General features: G+C 43.2%; 1 protein-coding gene across 1 annotated transcript in view; it reads right to left on the reverse strand.

Moving 5' to 3' along the window:
- Positions 1–24235, reverse strand: part of CCDC146 (coiled-coil domain containing 146) — a 124331-nt gene that overhangs the window by 34124 nt on the left and 65972 nt on the right. The window contains exons 5-7 of the mRNA XM_024196967.2: positions 4609–4666; positions 1977–2153; positions 812–885 (exon numbers count right to left, since the gene is read on the reverse strand). Coding sequence (XP_024052735.2) covers positions 812–885; positions 1977–2153; positions 4609–4666 — 309 coding nt within the window. The remainder of the gene's footprint in view (positions 1–811; positions 886–1976; positions 2154–4608; positions 4667–24235) is intronic.

The following is a 24235-nucleotide window of genomic DNA, read 5'->3' on the forward strand; positions in this document are numbered from 1 at the left end:
ACCTGCTTGCTGGGCTGGTGCCTGGAGCCGGCCCTGGCCAAATTGCAATTGGTTGCATTTCACACAAGTGTGCTTTTCCTTGACCAGTATATCTTATTCTTTACTGTACCAATTAGCCAATGTAGAAACAGAGAAACCTGCCATTGACTGCAAAAAGAAGTCTGTAAGGAATCAGGAGGAAGACGTAACAGATGATGAGTGGATATTATCTAACCGATTTAAAGCATTAGACCAAATAATTTGTATAGGAAGACTAGGATCAGAGCGCTGTAACTAAATACTTGCTCCCAGAAAATCTGGATGCTAGGGTAATTTCACAACATGATCCTCAGCTGGTGAAAATTGATGTAGTTCTATTGTAGCCAATGGTCCTATGCTAATGTTCAGCAGCTGAGGACTGGCATGTGTTTAAAAGTGCTAGGTGCTAGATTACACCATCAACTTAGATCTTTAGTATTGTTCCACATTTGAAAAAAAAATCTGTGGGATATCAGGTAAGATCTGTGTAGTATCTGATATCAACCATCTTAATATGCAGTATCAATAGAAGTTTTAATGGTTTGTGACCAAAACCTTTTTTATTGTTGTTTTCAAGTCTAAAATATGTTTCCCTGCTGATGCTATACCTTTTGATTCAGTTTCATGGATATTGCTCATTAAGTAGATTATGGACACACTGTATCTGTATTGATCAGAATTTTGTATCAAGAACTTAAACTTTGTTAGTTGTCTATATACCGAGATATTACTGAGAAAACAAATAATAAAAATAAAATGAAAAGATTTTAGTTAGGTACATTTAAAAACATACAATGTTTTGCGTTTTATCTTGTCCATTTCTTTTCCAAGCTGGACAGGAATAGCATGAAGGCGGACTAGCTCATCCTAGTAATAAAACAAAAATGTTAGACCAACAGGCTCTAAATTTCACATAATTTCAGAGAACTAACATTTTCTTTGAACTACTAATATGACCCAGAATAGAAATGTGTGTTTTTCAATAACATGCGTTTGTCCCAAAAAAGAACACAGCTGCTATTTTTATTACTGACTAGTGCAACAATATGCAAAATTATATTTGCATAACTCACAAATAATGTACATATGCTATAAATATATAGGCCTAGATTTTCTGTGACAAGGAGCACCAGAAAATCTAGCTCCAATTCTTAGGGCAAATCTGTGCTGACCAGGGTCCAAGCATATGTGCAGAGCTCAGAGAAAGCCATAAAACATGCTAAAAATGACCTAAAATACCTTTTCTATACACACAAATTTCACATTGTTAAGGTCCAATATTTCAAGATCTGACAGATCTGGAAGGAAGTGCTGTGTATCCTTCTGAAAGACTGGAAGCCCTGCTTTTCCAATGCTATTAAGCTCCTATTTCCAGCCATCCTGGTTCATGAAATATCTGACCTCAAACCTTTCACCGATCCACGTCTTCTGAATTTTACCTATCTTAGGTCTCAAGCGTGTGCGTGTGTTTATTGAAAGTTACTGATTTCATTTTCATTTCATTTTAATATTTTCTTGATGGAAAAATCAAAAAGTTTCAGCAAAATTGAAAATGTCCTGTAGAAAATTTTGCAGAAACTACATTTTCCATCAAAAAAGTGACTGAAAATTCCTGACCTGCTCTAATTATAATTCACAGAATACTGTGTTCTGTCTTTTCCATTAATATCTATATACCTGAAATTAGCCTAAGAGTTCTAACCATTATGAAAGCTACTTGTTGTCAGTCTTATGCCTCTAATTTCCCATATGGCTACTTGTGGGAATGGTATAGCAGCATGATACATGGTTATTGACTAATGCTGCATTTTGTGATGTCATGCCTTCTGATGCCAGTACATACTCGAATGACAGCAGAAGTATTCAGAATATTCAATGTGTTTCCCTGAGCATGTGCATGCGCGCGCGCGCGCGCACACACACACACACACACACTTATATACGCATTCTTATGTTACTTTTAAATCATCCTGCTGCTCAAGAAGTTCCTCTACTTCTTTCTGTTCTCTTAACATCAGCCTTTGCTTGGATGTCACATCTTCCTTCAATGCTTTAATTTCCATTCTCCTTTGGATTGTTTCTTTACGGAGCTCTTCACAGTTTTCTTTCACCACTTTCATTTTCTTTTCTGTCTCCTTTAAAAGTAAAGTCAAAGATCAGGTATCTCAAATTTGTTTGGTTTTGGGGGAAAGTGCATTTCTTGCTTACAATTGTTTAAAAATATTGTATTGTTTGTTTAATAATTTATGGATTTTCATTAGAGAAGTGCACCTTTTCTTTAAAAGACTAAGAAGCCTGAATGGACTGTGTATTACTTTGGTATTTTTGCATATTCACATGAGTTTAGTTTTCCTATTTCACGATTACGAAAACTCCTAAAATTCTTTGGTTCCATCATATTTCCACCAAATTTTCTTTTATATTTTGTTGTAAGTTAAATTTAAATTTTAAAATAAATATTACTCTTAAAGATATTTTCTCATATACATAGATACTGTCTTAGGTCTTCCTTTTGTTCTGATAATTTACTTCTTTTATAAGGCTTGGCTTGATAGCCCATAAGACCTCTATTCACCCATAGAACAGATTCAAACAAGCAGCAGCAGTGCTAACTACCCCACACTGCTCCATCATCATGTCTCAACTCTGACATGGAAGGACAACCCTATTAGTGAGAACAGAAGTTCAATTTCCATGTCTGTACAGACTTTGGGCTTTGTGCCAATAGTCAATTTAACATCAACTGTAATGCTCATTTCAGAAAGGCCGCTGTATAGCCAGTAGATGCTAAATTTTGGCCACTACCAACCTGGGCTGGATTCAAAGTGGCAAACTAAAAGTAAAAGTCTAGAAAATTCCAGTAAAAACGATTACAATCCTTCAACTGGCTCTTGTTGGTTACTATATCGTGCTCCCGGTCAGTACCCGGCTCAGGCCGAGGAAGCTAATGATCCAACCAGCCGACCAAATTCGCCGATGAAGCCTGGTTATGTGCCACCTGCATCACGTTGCTCATACGCTAAGAAGACTATTGGTTTTAACTGGAGGACCAGAAGCTCCAATAATCTGCAGTGCCAGGAACCTCTAAGTGAATAGATCCGCTGCTCTTAACCTGGTCAGCCAGCTGGAACCAGAAGGAATCATCTGCAATGTTCATCTGGATTTTTCACCAGAAAAAGCTGTACATCCCTCTATCCCAAATACTGATCTTGAATTTGTAGTCTTTCACATGCTGAATGTTATTTACCTTTTGTTACAATTATTAACTATTGAGTGTTTTTTACTCAAAATGTGCAAGAATTGCAGAATCAGGCCTTTAATGAGATGATGGGCAATTTCATGAAACAAACACCACTGATCTTGTTTGAATGGAAGAAAAATAAATTCTGAGCACAGTGGGAGGATTAAGATGATCAGAAAAGCAAGCAGGATATATAGACCTCTTTTATATTTTTGGGAAAGGGAATAATATTGTAAGAAAGGATTAAGATTAGTTCTTCTGAATGATATATGTATTATAGGATATGTTATGAAATATAATTTGTTACTACTTTACTTCTGGTGGAATTTTGCACCAAAAATTTTAAAATTATGTTCACAATATTTTAAAATTCTGCAAAATTCTGGGAATTTATTTAAACTACAATACAATGGATGGAGAATGAGAGTGGGGAGCACTGGAGGAAATCCTCAAACCCCCTTTGTCTAATAATAATGTAGCTAACTTTGATCCTTTAATTCTAGTTATTAGTCAACAAATATATGCAGCCATATGCTCAGTATTACAATCATAGGCAACTGAAGAGCAAATGAGGGTGGGGGTATCAAACTCATAATTTGTATTGGCTACTGACAGTCTCCAGAAAGGTCAGTAGTAAACAGTTCATGGAGCACATTTTGAAAGGAAAATTTTTCAGTCTGAAAACTTAAACCAGTTCTAATCACTAAAGCACCATAAGCATTTATAAGGCTGTAGTGTCATTTACAATAAGGCTCCTTTACACCACCCTCGTTTGCTCACCTGCACACACGCATGCATGCCCAGCCCTGCCCTGCCCCCCAGCAGTGAGTGACATCTCCCCCGCACGTATGCACAATCCCTCCTCCCCTGCACTGATTTATGCACCAGCTGCTCTGGGCTGCTGAGGAGGGGTGAGTGACTGCTCTTGCAGCTTCCTTTTGCTTCCCCTCAGAAGTCATTTTTCTTCAGGGAAGCAAAGCAATCTGTGGATGACATGAATTCTGTAACCTCGCAGTGGCGTAGAATTCCTCCAGAAGTACTACTTCACTATTTGCCCTATGAATTAGAAGAATTGTAATTTGAACAGTTTCTCTCAGGACATCTATCCGTAAATGTCTTTATAAGTTAAATATTTAGTGTTTGTCCTAAGGTTCTCAAAAGTGAATGACACAACACAGCCTTTCCTTTGAATTCCACCTCTTAATTTTTCCACATATTCCAGATGTTACAAAAATCTACTGTTTTAGTTTTTACAATAGTATCTTCATCTGCATAGTTTTCTTATTTTACATGCTATCCAACAGGACGCAAAACATGACTTTTTTTAGTGAGGTGTATTTCATACTTACACCTTGCTTGGGGATTCTCTCATATTCCCGTTGCAGGAGTCTTTTGTCTTCTTGTAAACTACAGAAAAATCGTCATAGAGATCAGCACATTGGCAATATGCAAAGCAATGAAAAGAGACCTTTAACAGTCCATGCTATCCAACATTAAAAAGTGAAGTGAAATAACATCTGTGACCATTTGGATACCATTTGAAAACTGAATTTAGGTCAGTCTTACCATAACATTGATCTAGATGTTACAAGTGTACAAAAACCAAATTTCATTATATAGTTATAAGTTTCATTGCAAAATCTGGTGCATAAAGAATAATTCAAATATCAAGACAGAATTAGAGCACAGATACCTAAAAAGACCTCAGAGATGTTTTTCATATCTCAGGGCACTTTCTGAACTCTTTAATAAAACTGAAATCAAAAACATGTGGTTTTAAAAAAATAGATATTGAAGGAGATAAACTGTAGAAGAGCATTTACTAACAAGTGCATGCAAAAAACTGTATACTCTAGCATAAAGACTATCTTCACCATCAACATGCTTATCATCTTTTTCCAACACCAAGGATGGGTAGGGCCAAGATTATAAACAGATTCCAACCACATCTATTTTGAGCCACCATTTAACCCAGTTGGGGTGTTGCCTGGATGGTTTTATACACTGTTATACCATTGCCTCCTTGAACATCCACGTCCTCTCTGTTCAGGCATGCTTTTTATGATTGTAGTCACATAATGTACTTTCAGTCTTCTACAGATATCATAATTTCTTGGTCTATTTAGTCTTGTCATGCCTAGGATATGGTGCAATCAACTCCTTTCAAATGTTTGCAGCTTTTGCTCCAGATGCTTTTTCAGTACTCATGTTTCACAGCCATAAAGTAATGTGGGTACAATGAGTGTTGTATTTAATCTGGTCAGGGGTGAAAGTAGGCCGGTACGCGCCAGTACAGCGTACCAGTAAGAAGTGGCTGCCAGTACTGGCACGTACCAGCCGATGTTAAAGTGCTACCACAACAGCTTTTTAAGGACCCTCCTTAAAGCACTGCTGTGGCAGCGCTTTAATGTCATCTCCCCTGTCTATCCCCCCCCCCCCGGCCGCCTCCTGGGTGTGGGCAAAAGGGGCAGCTGCCCCGGGGCCAGCAATTTAAAAGGGCCCGGGGCTCCCGGCCTCTGCTACCATGGCAGCAGCCAGAGCCCTGAACCCTTTAAATCGCCGCCAGAGCCAGGCAGCACAGATGGGCTGGCTGGGGGAGGCTGACCCCCCCCAGTCCCATCCCTTTCGCCCGAGGCCCCACCCCTTCCAGGGGCCCGGAGCCGGGCCCCCATACCAGTAAGTGCTTAATGTTACTTTCACCCTTGAATCTGGTTTTAGCTATCATGGACACTGATTTAAGGTTCCACTCATTTTTATTCAGCCATGTGAATGTTCTACTGTTGAGGTCATCTTCATAATGGTTGTCATATGTTACAATTGAAGGCTGCAGGTTTGTCACAGTGGGAAAAAATGTCATTGATACCATGATTTTTCTTTGTGTCCATGGCTTTTTTTGTGTCTGGGATTTTTCTGTGTGTTCAGGATTTTAACGAAGTGCATTGAACTTGACTACTTGAAAAATGTGGTTTTAACGGTCCATGCATTACATGAAATGATGTTACATAATTCATGTAACTATTAAAAACACATTATATCTTTGTTTGACCAGCTCGGATGCCTTCTTTAGCAACATTACAAGCATGGTACTATGTTGCAAACACAGAGGATTTAGTCTACAGCTATGATGATGATGAGTAAAACATCAAGCATAAGTACAAGGGAGTGATCTGCACAATATCCCAAAAATATCTTCCACGAAAGTGGAGGTTTATTATTTTGTTCTACATGCAACATACCAGGAGATAACAGGATAACAGTCATAAAGTAAGTTGAGATAAGACATTTGGAGACAGCATCCCACAAACGTAAAGCAAAGGCTTGGAAATCTGAAAAGAGCAGCAAACAAAACGTGCAAAAATATGGGGTCTAGATGTTTGAGGTGAACAACTCATAAACAAACAGATGAACAACTTCATAGACGGACAGAGCTTTTAAAGCTTACTGAGGCTTTCTGGGCAGTGAATCTGGCACTGAAAACCCTTGATCATATAAGCCTAAAGAAGTATTTAGAATGTAACCTGTGAAATGTTGGAATCACACCAGGTTTGAGCCACCTACAGCATTCTACTTGCCAAGAGTATTTGATAATCATGTAAATGAAATTAAAGAAAAGCTGAAGACTTGTGATGGGATCAGCATTGTCACTAATAAGATCACAGATGCAGGAAGATAGATATGTTCTCAACATACTGGCTGTTTTAAGCAAACCAGAATGTGAATGTGAAGTGAAATTAAACATAATTCTGTTGGACTGTGTAGTTTTAGACTCTGTGAACTTTAAGACAGTTAGCCAAGCAATATAAGAACATAAGAATGGCCAAACTGGGTCAGACCAAAGGACCATCCAGCCCAGTGTCCTGTCTACCGACAGTGGCCAATGCCAAGTGCCCCAGAGGAAGTGAACCTAACAGGTAACGATCAAGTGATCTCTCTCCTGCCGTCCATCACCACACTCTGACAAATAGAGGGTAGGGACACCATTCCTTACCCATCCTCGCTAATAGCCATTAATGGACTTAACCTTCATGAATTTATCTAGTTCTCTTTTAAACCCTGTTATAGTCCTAGCCTTCACAACCTCCTCAGGCAAGGAGTTCCACAAGTTGACTGTGCGCTGTGTGAAGAACTTCCTTTTATTTGTTTTAACCTGCTGCCCATTAATTTCATTTGGTGGCCCCTAGTTCTTATATTATGGGAACAAGTAAATAACTTTTCCTTATTCACTTTCTCCACATCACTCATGATTTTATATACACCTCTACCCCAATATAACGCTGTTCTCAGGAGCCAAAAAATCTTAACGCGTTATAGGTGAAACTGCGTTATATCGAACTTGCTTTGATCTGCCAGAACGCGCAGCCCCGCCCACCTGGAGCGCTGCTTTACCACATTATACCCAAATTCATGTTATATCGGGTCGCGTTATATTGGGGTAGAGGTGTACCTCTATCATATTTCCCCTTAGTCTCCTCTTTTCCAAGCTGAAAAGTCCCAGCCTCTTTAATCTCTCCTCATATGGGACCGGTTCCAAACCCCTAATCATTTTAGTTGTCCTTCTCTGAACGTTTTCTAATGCCAGTATATCTTTTTTGAGATGAGGAGACCTGCACGCAGTATTCAAGATGTGGCCGTACCATGGATTTATAGAAGGGCAATAAGATATTCTCCGTCTTATTCTCTATCCCCTTTTTAATGATTCCTAACATCCTGTTTGCTTTTTTGACTGCCGCTGCACACTGTGTGGATGTCTTCAGAGAACTATCTACGATGACTCCAAGATCTTTTTCCTGATTAGTTGTAGCTAAATTAGCCCCCATCATATTGTATGTATGGTTGGGGTTATTTTTCCCAATGTGCATTACTTTACATTTATCCACATTAAATTTCATTTCAATATGGAAAACATTGGATAAACATGAGGTTTCCTTTGATTGGATCACTGTTCTTGTATCAGACAATGAAACATATATGAAAAAGGCATGGGAGTGGAGCATTAAGTGCTTGTTTCTGAATGCTGTCCATGTGACCTATGTTACCTGTTAAACTTAGTTGGGGACATGTGGCATAAAACCTTGAAAAAGGAAATGACCTGGTTGTCATTATGAAATGAACATTTAAAGCCTGCTCTGCATGTAAAGTTCCCTTTCATATGCACTTGGAGGATAAAAGAAAAACTCTGTGTATTACCCTTGTTCCAGTTATAATGCGCAGAAACAGCTGGTTTAATGCTGCTTTGTTTCACTTAGCCCACATAGAGGACTATGTTTAATTTTTCAAAAGTCTAGAAATTATGACTACGAGGAAAGACTGAAAAAATGGGTTTGTTTAGTCTGGAGAAGAGAAGACTGAGCCGGGACATGATAAGTCTTCAAATACATAACAGGTTGTTATAAAGAAAAAGGTGGCATCTTTATCTGCTGACTTTGTAAGAGAAAAAATAACTTTTATTGTAACTATTTTTCTCACCAATTAGTGCAGATACATACTCTGCAGTTGCTCCCTAAGAGTGGTCAACAAATACAGTCATGGTCTGTCAGCCGATGGTAGCTTGGCAATTGGCACTGCCACGGGGTGGGGTTGGGGAGAGGTGGAGGTGATCTTGGAAGGAGAGTCACTCAATGAGGCTGTTTAAGATCCACAAGTTCTGAGGAACAGATACCCATGATTCTCTAACATCTGTAGCATTTTTTGTCCCAGGAATTTGGGGACAGAATTCACAGGTGCTGTAGCTCTTGAACTTATTCCCCTCTATGCACTTTTGCAGAAGAGGGAATTTATGGGTCAGAGAGATCAAACCTGTCATTATGCAAGGCACTGCATTTAGCAGTATGGAGTGGAAATCCATCAACTTCATGAAAAAACTCGTACAGATACAGACAGACATCATCTTCCTTTCCAAATGCAAACAGATGGACATCATACCAAAAGGACTAAAGGTAAAAAATTTGTTAGTCTCTAAGGCCTGGTCTACACTAGGCTTTTATGTCGAATTTAGCGCCGTTATATCGAATTAACCCTGCACCCGTCCACACCAGGAAACCATTTAGTTCGACATAGTGCTCTCTTTAAATCGATTTCTGTAATCCTCCCCAACGAGAGGAGTAGCGCTAAATTCGAAATGGCCATATCGAATTAGGCTAGGTGTGGATGGAAATCGACGCTAATAGCTCCGGGAGCTATCCCACAGTGCACCACTCTGTTGACGCTCTGGACAGCAGTCCGAGCTCGGATGCTCTGACCAGCCACACCCCGGGAAAATTTGAATTCATTTTCCTGTCTGGGCAGTTTGAAGCGCAGTTTCTGTTTGGCCACCGTGGCGAGCTCAGCAGCAGTGGCAGCAGTGGCAACGATGCAGAGCTCTCCAGCAGAGATGGCCGTGCAATCCAATAGAAAGAGGGCCCCAGCATGGACGGATCGGGAAGTCTTGGATCTCATCGCAGTGTGGGGAGATGAGTCCGTGCTTTCCGAGCTGCGCTCCAAAAGACGGAATGCAAAGACCTATGAGAAGATCTCTAAAGCCATGGCAGAGAGAGGCTACAGCCGGGATGCAACGCAGTGCCGCGTGAAAATCAAGGAGCTGAGACAAGGCTACCAGAAGACCAAAGAGGCAAACGGACGCTCTGGATCCCAGCCCCACACATCCCGTTTCTACGAGGCACTGCATTCCATCCTAGGTGCGGCCGCCACCACTACCCCACCCCTGACCGTGGACTCTGAGGATGGGATATTGTCCGCGGCCGGTTCCTCCGACATGTTAGCGGACGGGGAAGATGAAGAAGGAGATGAGGAGGACGAGGCAGTCGACAGCGCTGGCACCGCTGATTTCCCCGACAGCCAGGAGCTCTTCATCACCCTGACAGAGATCCCCTACCAACCGTCCCCCGCCGTTACCCCAGACACAGATTCAGGGGAAGGATCAAGCAGTAAGTGTTTTAAATATCTAAACATTTATTTACAACATAACTGGCATATTTAAAATATTAACAGTAGCTAAAGTGCTTTAAAACATGTAAACATTTATTTACAACAAAACAGGAAGATTTAAAATATTAACAGTGGGTAAAGTGCTTCAAAACATGTAAACAGGAAAGTCAAACAAAAGGGGAATCTGTGCAAAGTGTATCATGATTAGTCTGTCTTTGGGCGCCTCAATATGTAGTCCGAACCATTTTCAAAAAATTTCACAATGTCCGCTTCATGATTATAGTGCCCAAAACCCTGCAGTCACTTGTCCCTCCAAGGGCACCTAAGCCAAGAACTGGTCAATGTAACCGGGGATAGAGGCGAGATCCTCCGGGGAGAACTCCTCATACGCCTCCTGCAGGTGTTTTTCCAGCCTCATGAGCAGGTTCCTGGGCAGGGAGAGCTTATTAGGCCCCCCGTGGTAGGACACGTTTCCCTGCCACAACGCCAGCAGGTACTCCGGGATCATGGCCTTGCAGAGCATTGCAGCAAATGGACCCGGTTTCTGCAGGCTGTCCCAGAGCATCTTCTCCTTCTGGCTCTCCGAGACCTTCAGGAGGGTGATGTCTGGCATGACTCCCTGCTGTGAATTAGGTAGGGGAAAGTTAGTATTGGGACTGCTTGCCCGTCCCTTTACAGAACTGCAACCGCCGGTTTACAGCCACGCGGTTTACAGCCGCGAGGGGGTGGGACAGGGCCAGAGTTCATGCTTGCAGGATTGCTGCCAGCAGAGACTCGCATTGCTTTCTATGTGAAAGGAGGCCAGTGCCACTCTTAAAGTTTTAAGCGACCACAAGTCTACGGCTTACCATGTTTGCCAGCTAGACAAAGTCCGGTGTCCAGCCCTGCTCCTCAGCTCGCCACAGCAAGACCGCAGGCACTGTAGAAGAGGGCCGAAAATTCGACCTTGTCCTCAGTGCGCGTGTGATAGGTGCTCTGCATGGTCTTGTTCACAGAGAAAGACTATGTTCTCTGTTCACAGATACATTGCTCTGTCTCAGGAATTCACTCCCTTTTTCCAATTCCCACAGCCACATCTGCCCAGAGGCTAGCGCACATTAGGAGGAGGAAGAAGAGGACACGGGAAGACATGTTTGCTGAACTAATGGCATGCTCCCGAGCACAGGCAGCCCAGCAGACACAGTGGAGGGAGAACTTGTCCCAAATGCACCGGGCAAACATTGAACGGGAGGAGAGGTGGCGACAGGAGGACAGGCAGGCTACTCAAACGCTGCTTGGACTAATGAGGGAGCAAACGGACACGCTCCGCCGCCTTGTGGATGTTCTGCAGGACCGGAAGCAGGAGGAGAGAGCCCCGCTGCAGTCTCTCTGTAACTGCCCTGCCCCGCCACCAAGTCCCATACCCCCCTCACCCAAAGTCCAAACACGGAGGGGTGGAAGGGGCCGTGAAAAATTTCACTCCACCCCTGCGGACTGCTCTACCACTAGAAGGCTCTCATTCCCCAAAATTTGAAAAGTCCTTTCCTACCCGCCTCACACAAGACCCCGTCCAAGTTTCACGCCCCCGTTCCATGTGCGGTTGTTAATAAAGAATACGTTTCTGTTCATTTCTGTTTCCATCCTCTTCTTTTGGAGGGGAGTCTGTCTGAAGGGGGGGGAAGGGGCTTGGTCATTGGACAGGACAGTCACCTTTAGCAGGGGGCAGGTGCAGCAGCAGGGCACATATACAGTGCAGTGACTGGTTATCCTGGTCAGTCTGGGAGGTGGTTTTCATGTTTTGTGTGGTGGGGGGGGTGGTGTTGCTCTGTGACTTGGTGGCGGGGGAGGGCAGTTACAGATCTTATGCAGCGGTCCTTACCCTGCATCACAGAGCCGCGCAGCAGGGGATCTGTAACCCTCCTCCCCCTGCAAGACAGTCACATAGCCGACACATACACGCAGTCCCGGCCAGGAGGGCTGGCAGGCTCCGTTGAAACAACCAGTCCACCACCGCGGAGCCTGTCATTCCTGGAGTTTAGAAGCATCATTTGCATCACAACCCTAAACCCGCCCCCCGCCACAGTCTGCGTCCCAGGTTTAAAACATTCCCGCGAAAACAGTAATAAAGACAACGGTGTCCATTAACAAAACAGAACAGATTTTATTTTTTGGGAAGGGGGTGAAGGGGGTATGTAATTGGAGAGGATAGTCGACGGCAACTGGGTAAAGAAACGGGGGCAAGTTCTGCTTCTGTGTCCACAAACTTAAAAGTCACTGGGTACCCTGCTCAGCCTTGAAACTGGCTTTCAAAGCCTCCCGGATGCACAGCGCGTCCCGCTGGGCTCTTCTAATCGCCCGGCTGTCTGGCTGGGCGTAATCAGCAGCCAGGCTATTTGCCTCAACCTCCCACCCCGCCATAAAGGTCTCCCCCTTGCTCTCACACAGATTGTGGAGCACACAGCAAGCTGCAATAACGATGGGGATATTGGTTTCACTGAGATCACAGCGAGTGAGTAAGCTTCTCCATCTCCCTTTGAGACGGCCAAAAGCACACTCCACCACCATTCTGCACTTGCTCAGCCGGTAGTTGAACAGTTCTTTTTCTGTGTCCAGGGCGCCAGTATAGGGCTTCATGAGCCAGGGCATTAGCGGGTAGGCTGGGTCCCCGAGGATCACTGTAGGCATCTCCACATCCCCAACAGTTATCTTGTGGTCCGGGAAGTAAATACCTTCCTGCAGCCGTCTAAACAGACCAGAGTTCCTGAACACGCGAGCGTCATGAACCTTGCCCGGCCATCCGACGTAGATGTTTGTAAACCGTCCCCGATGGTCCACCAGTGCTTGCAGCACCATTGAAAAGTAGCCCTTTCTATTGATGTACTGGCTGGCCTGGTGGCCCGGTCCCAGGATAGGGATGTGAGTCCCATCTATAGCCCCACCGCAGTTTGGGAATCCCATCGCAGCGAAGCCATCTATGATGGCCTGCGCGTTTCCCAGGGTCACTACCTTTGACAGCAGTACCTTGACGATTGCCTTGGCTACTTGCATGACAACAACCCCCACGGTAGATTTGCCCACGCCAAAGTGGTTCGCGACTGACCGGTAGCTGTCCGGCGTTGCAAGCTTCCAGAGGGCTATGGCCACTCGCTTCTGGACAGTCAGGGCTGCTCGCATGCGGGTGTCCTTGCGCTTCAGGGCAAGGGACAGCAAGTCACAAAGTTCCAGGAAAGTCCCCTTCCGCATGCGAAAGTTTCGCAGCCACTGGGATTCATCCCAGACCTGAAGCACTATGCGGTCCCACCAGTCCGTGCTTGTTTCCCGGGCCCAGAATCGCCGTTCAACAAAATCCACATGCCCCATTGCCACCGTGATGTCCTGGGCGCTGGGGCTCGTGGTTTCTGACAGCTCTGTGCTACTCTCCGACTTCAGGCCCTCACGGCGGTGCCGTAGCCTCCTCGCCTGATTTCTCTGCATCTGCCTCAGGGAAAGGTGTATGATAAGCTGCGAGGTGTTGAGAACGGCCACAACTGCAGCGATGGTCGCAGCGGGATCCATGATCGCAGTGCTGTGGCGTCCGCGCTGTCACTGATCAAAAAGTGCGCGAACTGATTTCCCGCCGGCGCTTTCAGGGAGGGAGGCAGGGCGGTAGTGACTGACGGATGACGACAGTTACCCAAAAGCACCCTCGCCACATTTTTTTACCCAGAAGGCATTGGGGGCTCGACCCAGAATTCCAATGGGCAGCGGGGACTGCGGGAACTGTGGGATAGCTGCCCACAGTGCACTGCTTCCAATGTCGACGCTTTCCCTGGTAGTGTGGACTGACAAAGTCGAATTACTGTCCTTAGTGTAGACACACACGTTCGACTTTCTAATATTGATTGCACATATTCGATTTAACTAAAATCGAACTACTCTCGTAGTGTAGACATACCCTAAGGTGCCACAAGTACTCCTGTTCTTTTTAACATCAGGAATAACTTTCAGTCTAAACATGTAGAATTATGTATTCCAGTTGGTGTCTGCTGAATTTCCCCCATCTGCTTAATTTGCTCTATTTATAATGCATCTTATGTTACTTGAGAAGCTAGAATTCTTCTTGGTACTGCTGTCTGGACATGGAATCAGTTATGTATTCTAAAAGTTTCTTATGGGATATTCATATGCAGCAACTGATGCTCTTCAGATATGGAAGTAATGGAAACATATGGTTTTGGCTATAACATTCTATTGTACTAGTGAGTCAGAACATCCTGATGAATTAGCAGGAATGTGTTAGTATATACAAATCCAGACGTAAGATTATTTAATAAAAGAAAGGAAGACAAATTGGGGCCAAAAGCACAAGATTTCAGATGGCGTCTTTCGTTAATTGCTTTGTAATAGAAAAAATTACAACTCTTACAGGATACAGACCTTAAGAAAATAAAATAATAATATGTATTTAAATCCTGAGTCTTCAACCGTTGCTCCTGTTATTACTAGTGAAGCCTGAAAACTAGGACCTAATTTAGTATTATTTTTACAAGTCATTATGGGTCAGACTATACTTGGCCCACACACAGTGCGAGTGTGTGTAGTGAAAACAATGCAAAAAGCCTTTGCCACTACCCCTTGTGTGACACAGGAACTTTTCCTTCTGTATTCCCCTGGAATGCACAGTACCCCAAAGAGGGGTAGGGAGAATGTAAGACTTGCCCCTTGTAGACAGGTGTAGCAGCCAGTGTGTTCCCCCCAGGTTCTGTGGTGGGGTTCTGTACTGCTCCTCTTACTATGCACTGCGCCCAAATGCCACAACCGAACCCTATAATTTTCCCTTGGGGGTACTTTGCTATTTGAACACAAATGAATGAATATTTTCACTTACACAGCTAGTAAGTTATTGGAGTTGTCTAAATACATAACTAATAAGGGGAATCTACAACCCTGAGGCACTTTAGGTGGATACCTACTAGAATTTCTTGGGCATGCATAATCACACCACCATTACTGAAATCCCCATTCTGAAAATGTACCCATACCTATATTTAGCTGCCACCAAAACTAATTAAATGGGTATTGCAGTGCTTGTTAGCAGCCTAGGCAAGGGAGTGTCTTCTTTAAAATCACCCCAGGAGGATCACAAGGACAATCTTAAAACTGTAGGGGAGAAAGAAGTTGGCACCATTTCCCTTTCTCATCACAGTCTTCTCTCATGAGGACAGATTCCTGTGGTACCATTGCAAGTTCACAGCAAAAGCTTTGTCATTTTAAGGTTAAAGGATTTTAATGCCTCACATTCTGTGGCAACAGAGGGTTGCAAGCACAAAAGTTATAATTCCCTTGAGTATGCCCACTGCTTTCACGAAAAGCAAGTCCAGGGGCAAGAGAAAGAATAAGAGAAGGGATATTAAATTTAATTTAAAATATTAAATTTTAAAAAAATAAAATCCAAAGATAAAGTAGAGTCAAACTTTAAATACTTCATTTACAATATTAATTTCATATACACATTACATGTGCACTCATGATTTAGCTGTTTATTTCAAGTTGCATAAATCTAAGATTTTTCTCTGGCTTCATTATTCTCAAACTGTATTGCTTTACTTTTCTAAAAGTTATTGTTTGGCCTTACCCTCTAGCCTTTGTAATTTTAGCCTTGTCATTTAGCGTTAGCCTCTGGATATTGTAATCTGTTTGAGTCAGGTCCTAATTTTCATAACTGTCTTTAAAACACGTAGCATACTATTGGTGCTACACAAATTAATAATATACAAAGGAATTAGGCATCAGTCTCTTTAATTCTGTTTTCTATAATGTCCTTTGGTGAATCTGTTCTTCATTTTTACATGCTTATAACTCTTATCATTTTGGCAACTGGAACAACTCATACACAATCAAAAAGGAACAGAACCCTTAAGCCTAAGCATTTGTGTTTGAGAATGCAGACACTTGTTTTTCATGCTCCTTTATTCATTTTGATGCCAACGAATACAAATGCATGCAAAACTAATGTAGATATAGTTTGTTCAAACACACACACACACACACTTAACTGAAATAAGTTCCAGACTTTTCCCTGAGAGATGTCTACAGCTGCAAACTGCCATAAAAATACAAAAATAAAGTCAAGAGTGGTTAGGAAATATAAATGGTAGTTGTCAACAAAGATCTGTTTTAGTTAATCAATAAACACAATAACCAGAACAGAACATTTTAAACCATTGAATTCAATCCTGCAAGGTGCTGAGCACTTCAGTTGCCATTGACTTTAGCTGAGAGTGTTTAACAGTCCACAGAAGGTGTTCAGCATCTCCCTGGATCAGGCCCTATGTCCATAACTTGAATGTATTAGAGATGACAAGACACCAGCATGAGATTTCTGGAAGGCTTTCAAAATATGCTTAGCTTGCACATGCTGAAGAACACAGTCAAGGGACTAGTTGTTCAGGCTTGCTTACTTGCTGTCTTTAACAACCTTACCTTGAAGTCCACCAGATGAAAAGTTTGTAGTAGGAAAGTACAGAGAAAAGCTTACCTCTTTGCCTTTAAATCAGTTATACTAAACTGAATGGCTAATCCTTAAATAATTGCCAGAGGTTAAAGAATTTTCCAGACTTGTACAAAATGTCAGGTCTGATTCTGCATCCCTGTTTCACATGGAGTAGTACTTCTGTGAGTAGCCCCGCTGACTCCAGTGGCACTGTTTGTGTGACTAAGAAGTTACTCAGTGTAAGGGTTGTAGAATTAGCCCCATGCTTGAAATGGAAATTATTTTCAAAAGGAAATATAGTCACATAAATCTTGTATATTTCATACACCTCCCTTTTTCAATTCAATTGATTACTATTTAAAATACAATTTGTATCATGAGTTTCACTTCTTATTTCTGTCATGGTCTAGGAAAGAAGAGAGACTTTTTCCTCATTTTTCACCCCACAAAAGTGGAACTCTTAACCTCATACCAAGATGGAAAAGTTACATTAGATTAGGGCTGACCTTTGCTGAATGTTTCCCTTATCCTTTATTCATCTGGTATTTTTTCTGTACTGTTTATTGGGCCATATCTGCCCTGGCTGTAAACAGAAGCAACTCCATTGACTTGCATGGAATTGTGCCAAGACTAAATTTGGGCCACTATTACCTTCCCCTTTATTTAGTAAGGTTTTGTACATTGTGTCCTACATCTGAAAGTCAATTTCATCAATATCATTTGATTAAAGAAAAAAATATTCCTTTGCCATAATTTTAGCCTCCTTTAATCTAACAGCTTTATGACAAGTGGGACATGGAACTTTGGTGAAAAGATGCTGACACTAAGTAAGGTGCTATAAGAAAAATAGATTTAGATTTACAATAAAACGCTGAAAATTCTTTAAAATAATTATAAAATAGAAAGTAAAACCCAACATCTTTAAATACTGACAAGGCTATCTGATAATTGCTCTGACATATGGTATCAAATCAGAGGTCTTTACCAACTAGAAGATTTCACGACATCCAATTTTTTAAATATAATTGGCCTGCAGCAGATGCCCCATGCTGAAGTGGTAGGACTTGGCCACATTTAGATTAGGCTGTGGACTAGCTTTTCCCCTCAACATGGAAATGAATGCTGATGTGCTTTCTGTTTTCTTTTCTGTAGAAAATAGATAACTTTCTGTTCAGTCTGGTAGCAAAAAGGAGACACTCTTATTTCTGCCTGTGAAGAATGAGGGAGTTATCTGTATTATATTTTATGATTATTATGTGCACTGCAGTTTAGGTGCTTCATATTATCCTGCCTGACTGCATAAGGGAGAATACAAAGGGTCTTTGAGGAAACATTGAGGAAGCTATTAACTGGGGAATACCCACCTGCCTGGCTCCAACTAGACTTGCAAGGTTTATTCTTCCCAGGCCTGAACCCGGGATCAAAGGGGATACTAAACCTTTGAAGTCCTCAGTTTATGAAGGAGAGGGGTTGAGCAGACAGCAATGGCTGGACATGAGCCTCAGGGCATGTCTACATAACAATTGAAAACCCACAGCTGGCCCATGCAAGCTCACTCAAATTCCCAGGGCTTGGGCTAAGAGGCTGTTGAATTGCAATAGAGATGTTACGGTTCATGCTGGAGCCTGGGTCCTAGGACCCTGCAAGGTGGGAGGGTCCCAGAGCTCGGGCTGCAGCCCAAGCCCAAACATCTACACCACACTTAAACAGCACCATGGTTAAAGCCTCAAGAGCCCACATCAGCTGACATGGGCCAGCTGCAGGTGTCTAATTGCAGTGTAGACATAGCCTGAGAGAGAGAAAGAGAGAATGCTGGAGGGGTTGACTGTCATACCCAGCCCTGGAGTAAGAATGGTTGGGCTGAGTGGAACTTATTCAACACTTGCAAGGAAAGAATAAAGTGTAGGTAAGAACCAGGCATATAGGGCTTGTTTAGTTGTATCCCTTTTCCCTGTTTGCTCCATGCCATTAGGTGAATAAAGAATATATTTGTTTTGAGTCACTTTAGTCAGCTGCTGGTCACAGACTTCTGAAGAGAAGTTTTGTTGCAGGTGCCAAGCACAGTTGATTGTGTGAAGTTTAACCCAGAGATCCAGTCCCAAGAGTTTGGATTGCAGGGCTCCACCCTAAAGAGAAGTGATGGAAGCCAAGCCTGTCACTTGAAGGGTGCACTTGATATGCACTAAAAGGGGTCTAAAGCACTGTACTGTGACATTGGCAATGCATGTATTCATCTGAAGAGACTGTGACAAACCATATTAAACATGCTAACATACATGCCAATCCTACATTAGTTTATATGAACTTTCACTCACTAACTACACCACGCCACTCTGTCCTGGCCACTCATAACACCACTCCCTCTCCCTCACATTCCCGTAGCCATTCACAAATCGTAGTTGTCAATCCTGCCCCTCTGTGTACATGCATGCATTTACAACCCTGATCTGCTTTTCCCCACTCACAACCTCACTTACTCCTGCTCCCCCATATATGCTCACTAACTCCTGTCCCACATTCACATATTAATTCACTTCTGTACCCAACCCCACTGATTTCTCACTGCTCCAACATAATTACCCCATTTGCACCATCTCTTCCCCCCGCCCCCAGTTTGCATATCCCACTCATTCCTGAACAACAACACCCTCTCTCCCTACCCACAAACCCATATTTGAAGACTGACGCTTGCAGATATGTATGCCTGTAAGCATCGGTGTCTACATCACATAAAGAACAGCCTTGAATTCTGCTTTGGGTATGCATCAGAAACCACACATGGTACCTAGACATTCAGACCCTGAGGAATGTGGTATAAGAAGTTAGGCAGATAGACAGGACACAGAGCCTTTTCCACTCCTGCACCTCTGCTTGGAGGCAAGGCACAATCTTGGCCCTTGTACTCTGGGAGAGGAATAGAGCTGGAGTACTGTGTTAGCGTGGGAAGCACAGATTGCCCCCTAGAAAAAGGTTTAGTTGACACTGATGTGTGCACTCCCTCACTGAGGTATGATGCCTCCAGGAGCTTGTATCAGTGCAGACTCTTCACTCCCATCCCATAATGCACTTTAGACCCCACTCTAGCCCCATACACTGAATAAACAAATAACAATAAGCTTCTGATTAACGTTTACAGTACATTTCTCAGAGAGTGACTGATCCAGAAAAGTGTATTTCTAATCAAGCAAGATACTGTATATAATTCACACAAAAAGAAAGTGTGAAAGAGATAGCAGAAACAAAAAAATACACAAGGTCTGTTTCTGTAGGACATGGAAAAATGCTTTTCTGTAAAGGGAGAAGCTATGTAGGAGAAAAATATTACCCAGAGACACAAATTTAAAATACACCACTATTGTAAAAGTGATATGAAATTGATGAAAAATATTTACAAGATATTGGGGGAAAGAGGACAAAACCCAAATATTTTGAACAACTCTGTTGTGAATTATTGGTGAGTTTTGATAAATATTGAATTTATTAATTATTTCTGGAAAATACAAGTGGTTTGGTTATCTCCTAACAAATATTTTTTTCCAGATGCTTCCCAGGAGGTTCCCTCATTTCTCCCCACATCCATTTGTTTTTTTCCCCAGGTGTCTTTTCCTCTTAGAGCAAAACTGGCTAAAGAGAAAGTAATTAAGATACAGAATTGGCAGAAAAATCTCTTCTATGCAATACATACAGTATCCCCTGCTATGCTTGTGGAAATGTACTTACTAGTGGGTGGCTTTCTATTATTCAGCAGATATAATGATAGTGATGTTCAGCAGATATAATGATAGTGAACTTCAGATGAGCAGTTGATTTCTAAGCCATCCAGGAGCCAGGCCTTGAAATATAGGTGAGAGAGGTTGAGGTGCTTCAGTTTTCTGGATTCCTGGATCAGAAGATCCAGACTAAGAGGCAGGTGAAGAGGCGATTGCAGGGACAAGCAAATCAGATCTAGGAACCATATTTGCCTCGGCCAAGCTGGTGCTATGAGAATCATTTCAGCTTTCTCTTATTTCACTCTATTGAGGAATTTGAGAAGTAATGGTGATTGTGGGAAAGCACAGAGCAGCAGTTGTGACCTGGGTGGGGTGTGTGTGTGACAGCATCTCCCAGAGAATCGGGGCTCAGACCATCCCTCAAGCAAAATTTGCAGCACTTTGTGTTGGTCCAGGGTGCAAAAAGGTCTATCACTGGGAAGCCCCAGGTGAAGAAGATTTCCCATAGTATTGGGTTACTAAGCACTCATTCACGGTGTTGGCAGAAATATCTGCTCAGTATATTCACTAAGTGTTCTGAAGACCCAGTAGGTAAGTTGCTGAGATATCAATGTGGCAAGTTATGCACCACTTTCAAAGCTTTATTGACTCTGTGCACAAGGATGGGGATCTTGCTCCTTCTTCATGGTTTATACACTGCATGGTAGCTCTGTTGTCATCATGATCCTGACCACTTGTATGAAGGGTAGGAAGTGGCTGCATACATATCGGAGAGCTCTGAGTTCAAGTAGGTTGATATGAAGGCCCTCTCATGAGCAGGAGGGGCAGAACTTCCTGTTATAACCGTAAGTTATGAGAAGGGTCCTCAAAAGGGGATTGAGAGGGGTGGAAGGTGGGGGGGATGGAGATGAAGCAAATAGTGTAGCCTGCTGCAATGATTTCTAGCATCCATCTGTCCAACATGATTTGCTCCCATGATGGTCTGAAATGGGAAAGGTGATCAGCATAGGGGGAAAGGTGGGAGGGGAAAAGGGTTATGAACAAAGTATTCAGGGATAGTGATTTGTGGCTCTCAACCAAACCATCAGAAGTGATGGTAACAGGGATTTTTCCTCTGGTACCTAAGCTTCTTCCTAGGTGATTTTTGCAGGTTTTTTTATATGTATGGTATTGAGCTGGACTAGATCTCTGGGCTGTCTGTGATCTGCTATATTTCATTTGGGTCAGGAGCATCAATGCCCAAGGAGCAGAGGGTTGCTCTCAAATCTTTCAGTGAGTGGAGGGACTCATCAGTGATGTGAATGAAGAGCTTATGGCCATTAAAAGAAAGATGATCTTCAGGCATGTTCTGGACCTCTCTGTGAAGCCCAGAGGATTGGAACTGGGGGAGGGATAGCTCAATGGTTTGACCATTGGCCTGCTAAACCCAGGGTTGTGAGCTCAATCCTTGAGGGAGCCACTTAGGGATCTGAGGCAAAATCAGTATTTGGTCCTGCTAGTGAAGGCAGGGGCTGGACTTGATCTTTCAAGATCCCTTCCAGTTCTAGGAGATAGGATATCTCCATATATTTTATTATTATAACCAAGAAGCATGGTGCATTACTACAGTGTCTGACACAGAGAAAGAGGCTGTATCATCTGTGTCCAACAAGGCCTGCACAGAGGCCTGAAGGCCAGATGGTCACCAAGAAATAATGATTTGGAACTGTTCTTTCAGGTCCTCTGGCAAATAATAAATAAAATTAATGAAGTTCCATTAGTCATATTTATTCATTAATGCATGTTATATAGTTATCTGAAGCTGAAATGCAGCAGAGGAGTAACTTTTGTAACCTAAGAGGTACAGGCTGTTGAGCTTCTTGTCATGAGGGGTAGACTTGGAGCGATATTGTCTGTGTCCTTTCATTTACTGCATCTCCCACCACAGAGTTCGATGTGGGATGGAAGAAGAAGCAGTCTGAGTCTCTCGAGGGGACATAATAAATCTTGTCATCCCTCTTGCAGGTGAGGGAATGGTGGCAGATGTCTGCCAAATTGTTTTGGCCACTGTTAGGACATTGTTTATTAGCAAGGCAACCCTGCCTTCAGGAGAGGAGTGAAGGATACCCGCAAGGCTGTGTTGGGGTTCTTGCACTTCCTTTAAGAGGATTTGTAAGGACTCTGCTATCCTCTTCATAAGGTTCTAAAAGATCTTGAAGTCATCTGTGCAGAATGGGGGAGGCGGCATCATTGCCTCATCTAGGGGGAAGGAGGACTTATTATATGTTGGTACCTCTTCCTCAGCTCCCAGATCATGTTCCTCAGAGTGTTGTCATGTGAGGAGAGCTGGAGGCAGGATCCTGGTGTACCAGAGTGGGGTCTCCTGCTGGAGGGAGCTCTATAATACAGGTCACCATATCTGGCCCAAGGATTTCAAAAAGCCCACTGTGAGGGAGGATGGGGTATAGATTGTGGGCCATGGGTTCATCACTGCTAGTTTCTGGAAGGTCCTCTTCCAAGTAGATTTCAAGGGAGGGAGGTCTCAATGGGAGATTGGTGGTACACTAAACAGAAACCTCAGAATCTGAAAAAGTATCCTCCCCCATTTCTGGAGGTGAGGGAGCTGCAGTGGTACCAGAGGTCACGTGAGTACTGAAGGTGTCACTGGAACCAGAGGTTGGGTCAGTACAGGAGGACATGCATGTGCATGAGGCACGAAGGTATCGGCTGGGCTAATGGTACTGTCAGGAAATGCCTCTTGGTACCTGCTAGGAGAGGACAGTCAGGTTCTTGAAGGACTAGGAGGTCCTTTGAGAACAGGAATGTGCTCTGTACCGGTGAGGTGGGCTGTTGAACAGTCTGCTGTGATGTAGCTACCAGTCCTGGGGATTGTGTAGCTGGGTGATCCACAGGCTTTCTAAGCTCCTGGCCTGCTAGCATAGGGAGTACTGTAGGAGTTGGTATCGAGGGAGTCAGGGTTGGTGCTTGCTTCTTCAAGGAGTCCTTATGTCTAGAGGGCTCCAAATTGGATACCAATGCTGGTATCAAGCAGGTCTTCTTGACATGGGAAGCAGGAGAAGCCTTTTTTTGAAGTAGGTGAGAATTGGTACTGAAGGGGTTAGGAGCCTCTGCTGTATCCACATCTGGACATGAGAGCTCTTTATTGATCCACCCAACTTCCCTTCCCTCTTTGACTCCCTATCAGAGGACTTGTGCCTTCTCTTCTTGGAATGCTTCAGGGGTATCAACGCTCTCCCTTAGGACTTGGTCATGAGAGTTGGAGATGTGGAGGTTGACCAGGACATCTGGTCACCCTATTTGGATCTCCCAAGGCTGATGTGGGAGGGAGGGGCAGGAGTAGCGGGAGAGGAGTTGGGCTGTGAAATGGTGGCAGGCCCCAAGAAATGCTTGAACTGGTCTTCCCTCAGCTTTCTAGATTTGCTCTTGAAGCCAGAGCAGACCTTACAGTTTGATTGAGTGCGTGCTCCCTGAGGCAGCAGAGGCAGCAAGAACGTCCATTACTGAACAGAAAAGACCTTTTACAGGTCTGGTCTGGTTTGAACCCTGTGGTTTTGGGGCAGAGTGGAGGGCCCCAAACAAAGGGATCCAAGGTGGGCAGGAAACCCCCGCTACTGGGAAAAAAAGAATAGAGGGGTATCCCCCCAAATGCACAGAGTGCAAAGAAAACAAATGAAAAATAAAATAGATGAAATAAAATTGAGTAAGGAAAAAAAGAGTTAGCAAGCTAACGAAGGGACACCACCAGGCTCTGTCTCAGGCCACAGGCAGTTGAGAAGGAACTTGAGCATCAGGGGTCCACCCTGCCGTATATACCCTCGGACCAGAGCATGAGGGATGTGCAGGGCACAAGTGTGGACCTACAGACACTGCTGCCAAAAATCTCCAATCAAA

The sequence above is a fragment of the Terrapene carolina genome, unplaced genomic scaffold, assembly GCF_002925995.2.
Source record: "Terrapene carolina triunguis isolate 2854851 unplaced genomic scaffold, T_m_triunguis-2.0 Scaffold68, whole genome shotgun sequence".
In the NCBI taxonomy this organism is placed as follows: Eukaryota; Metazoa; Chordata; order Testudines; family Emydidae; genus Terrapene; species Terrapene triunguis.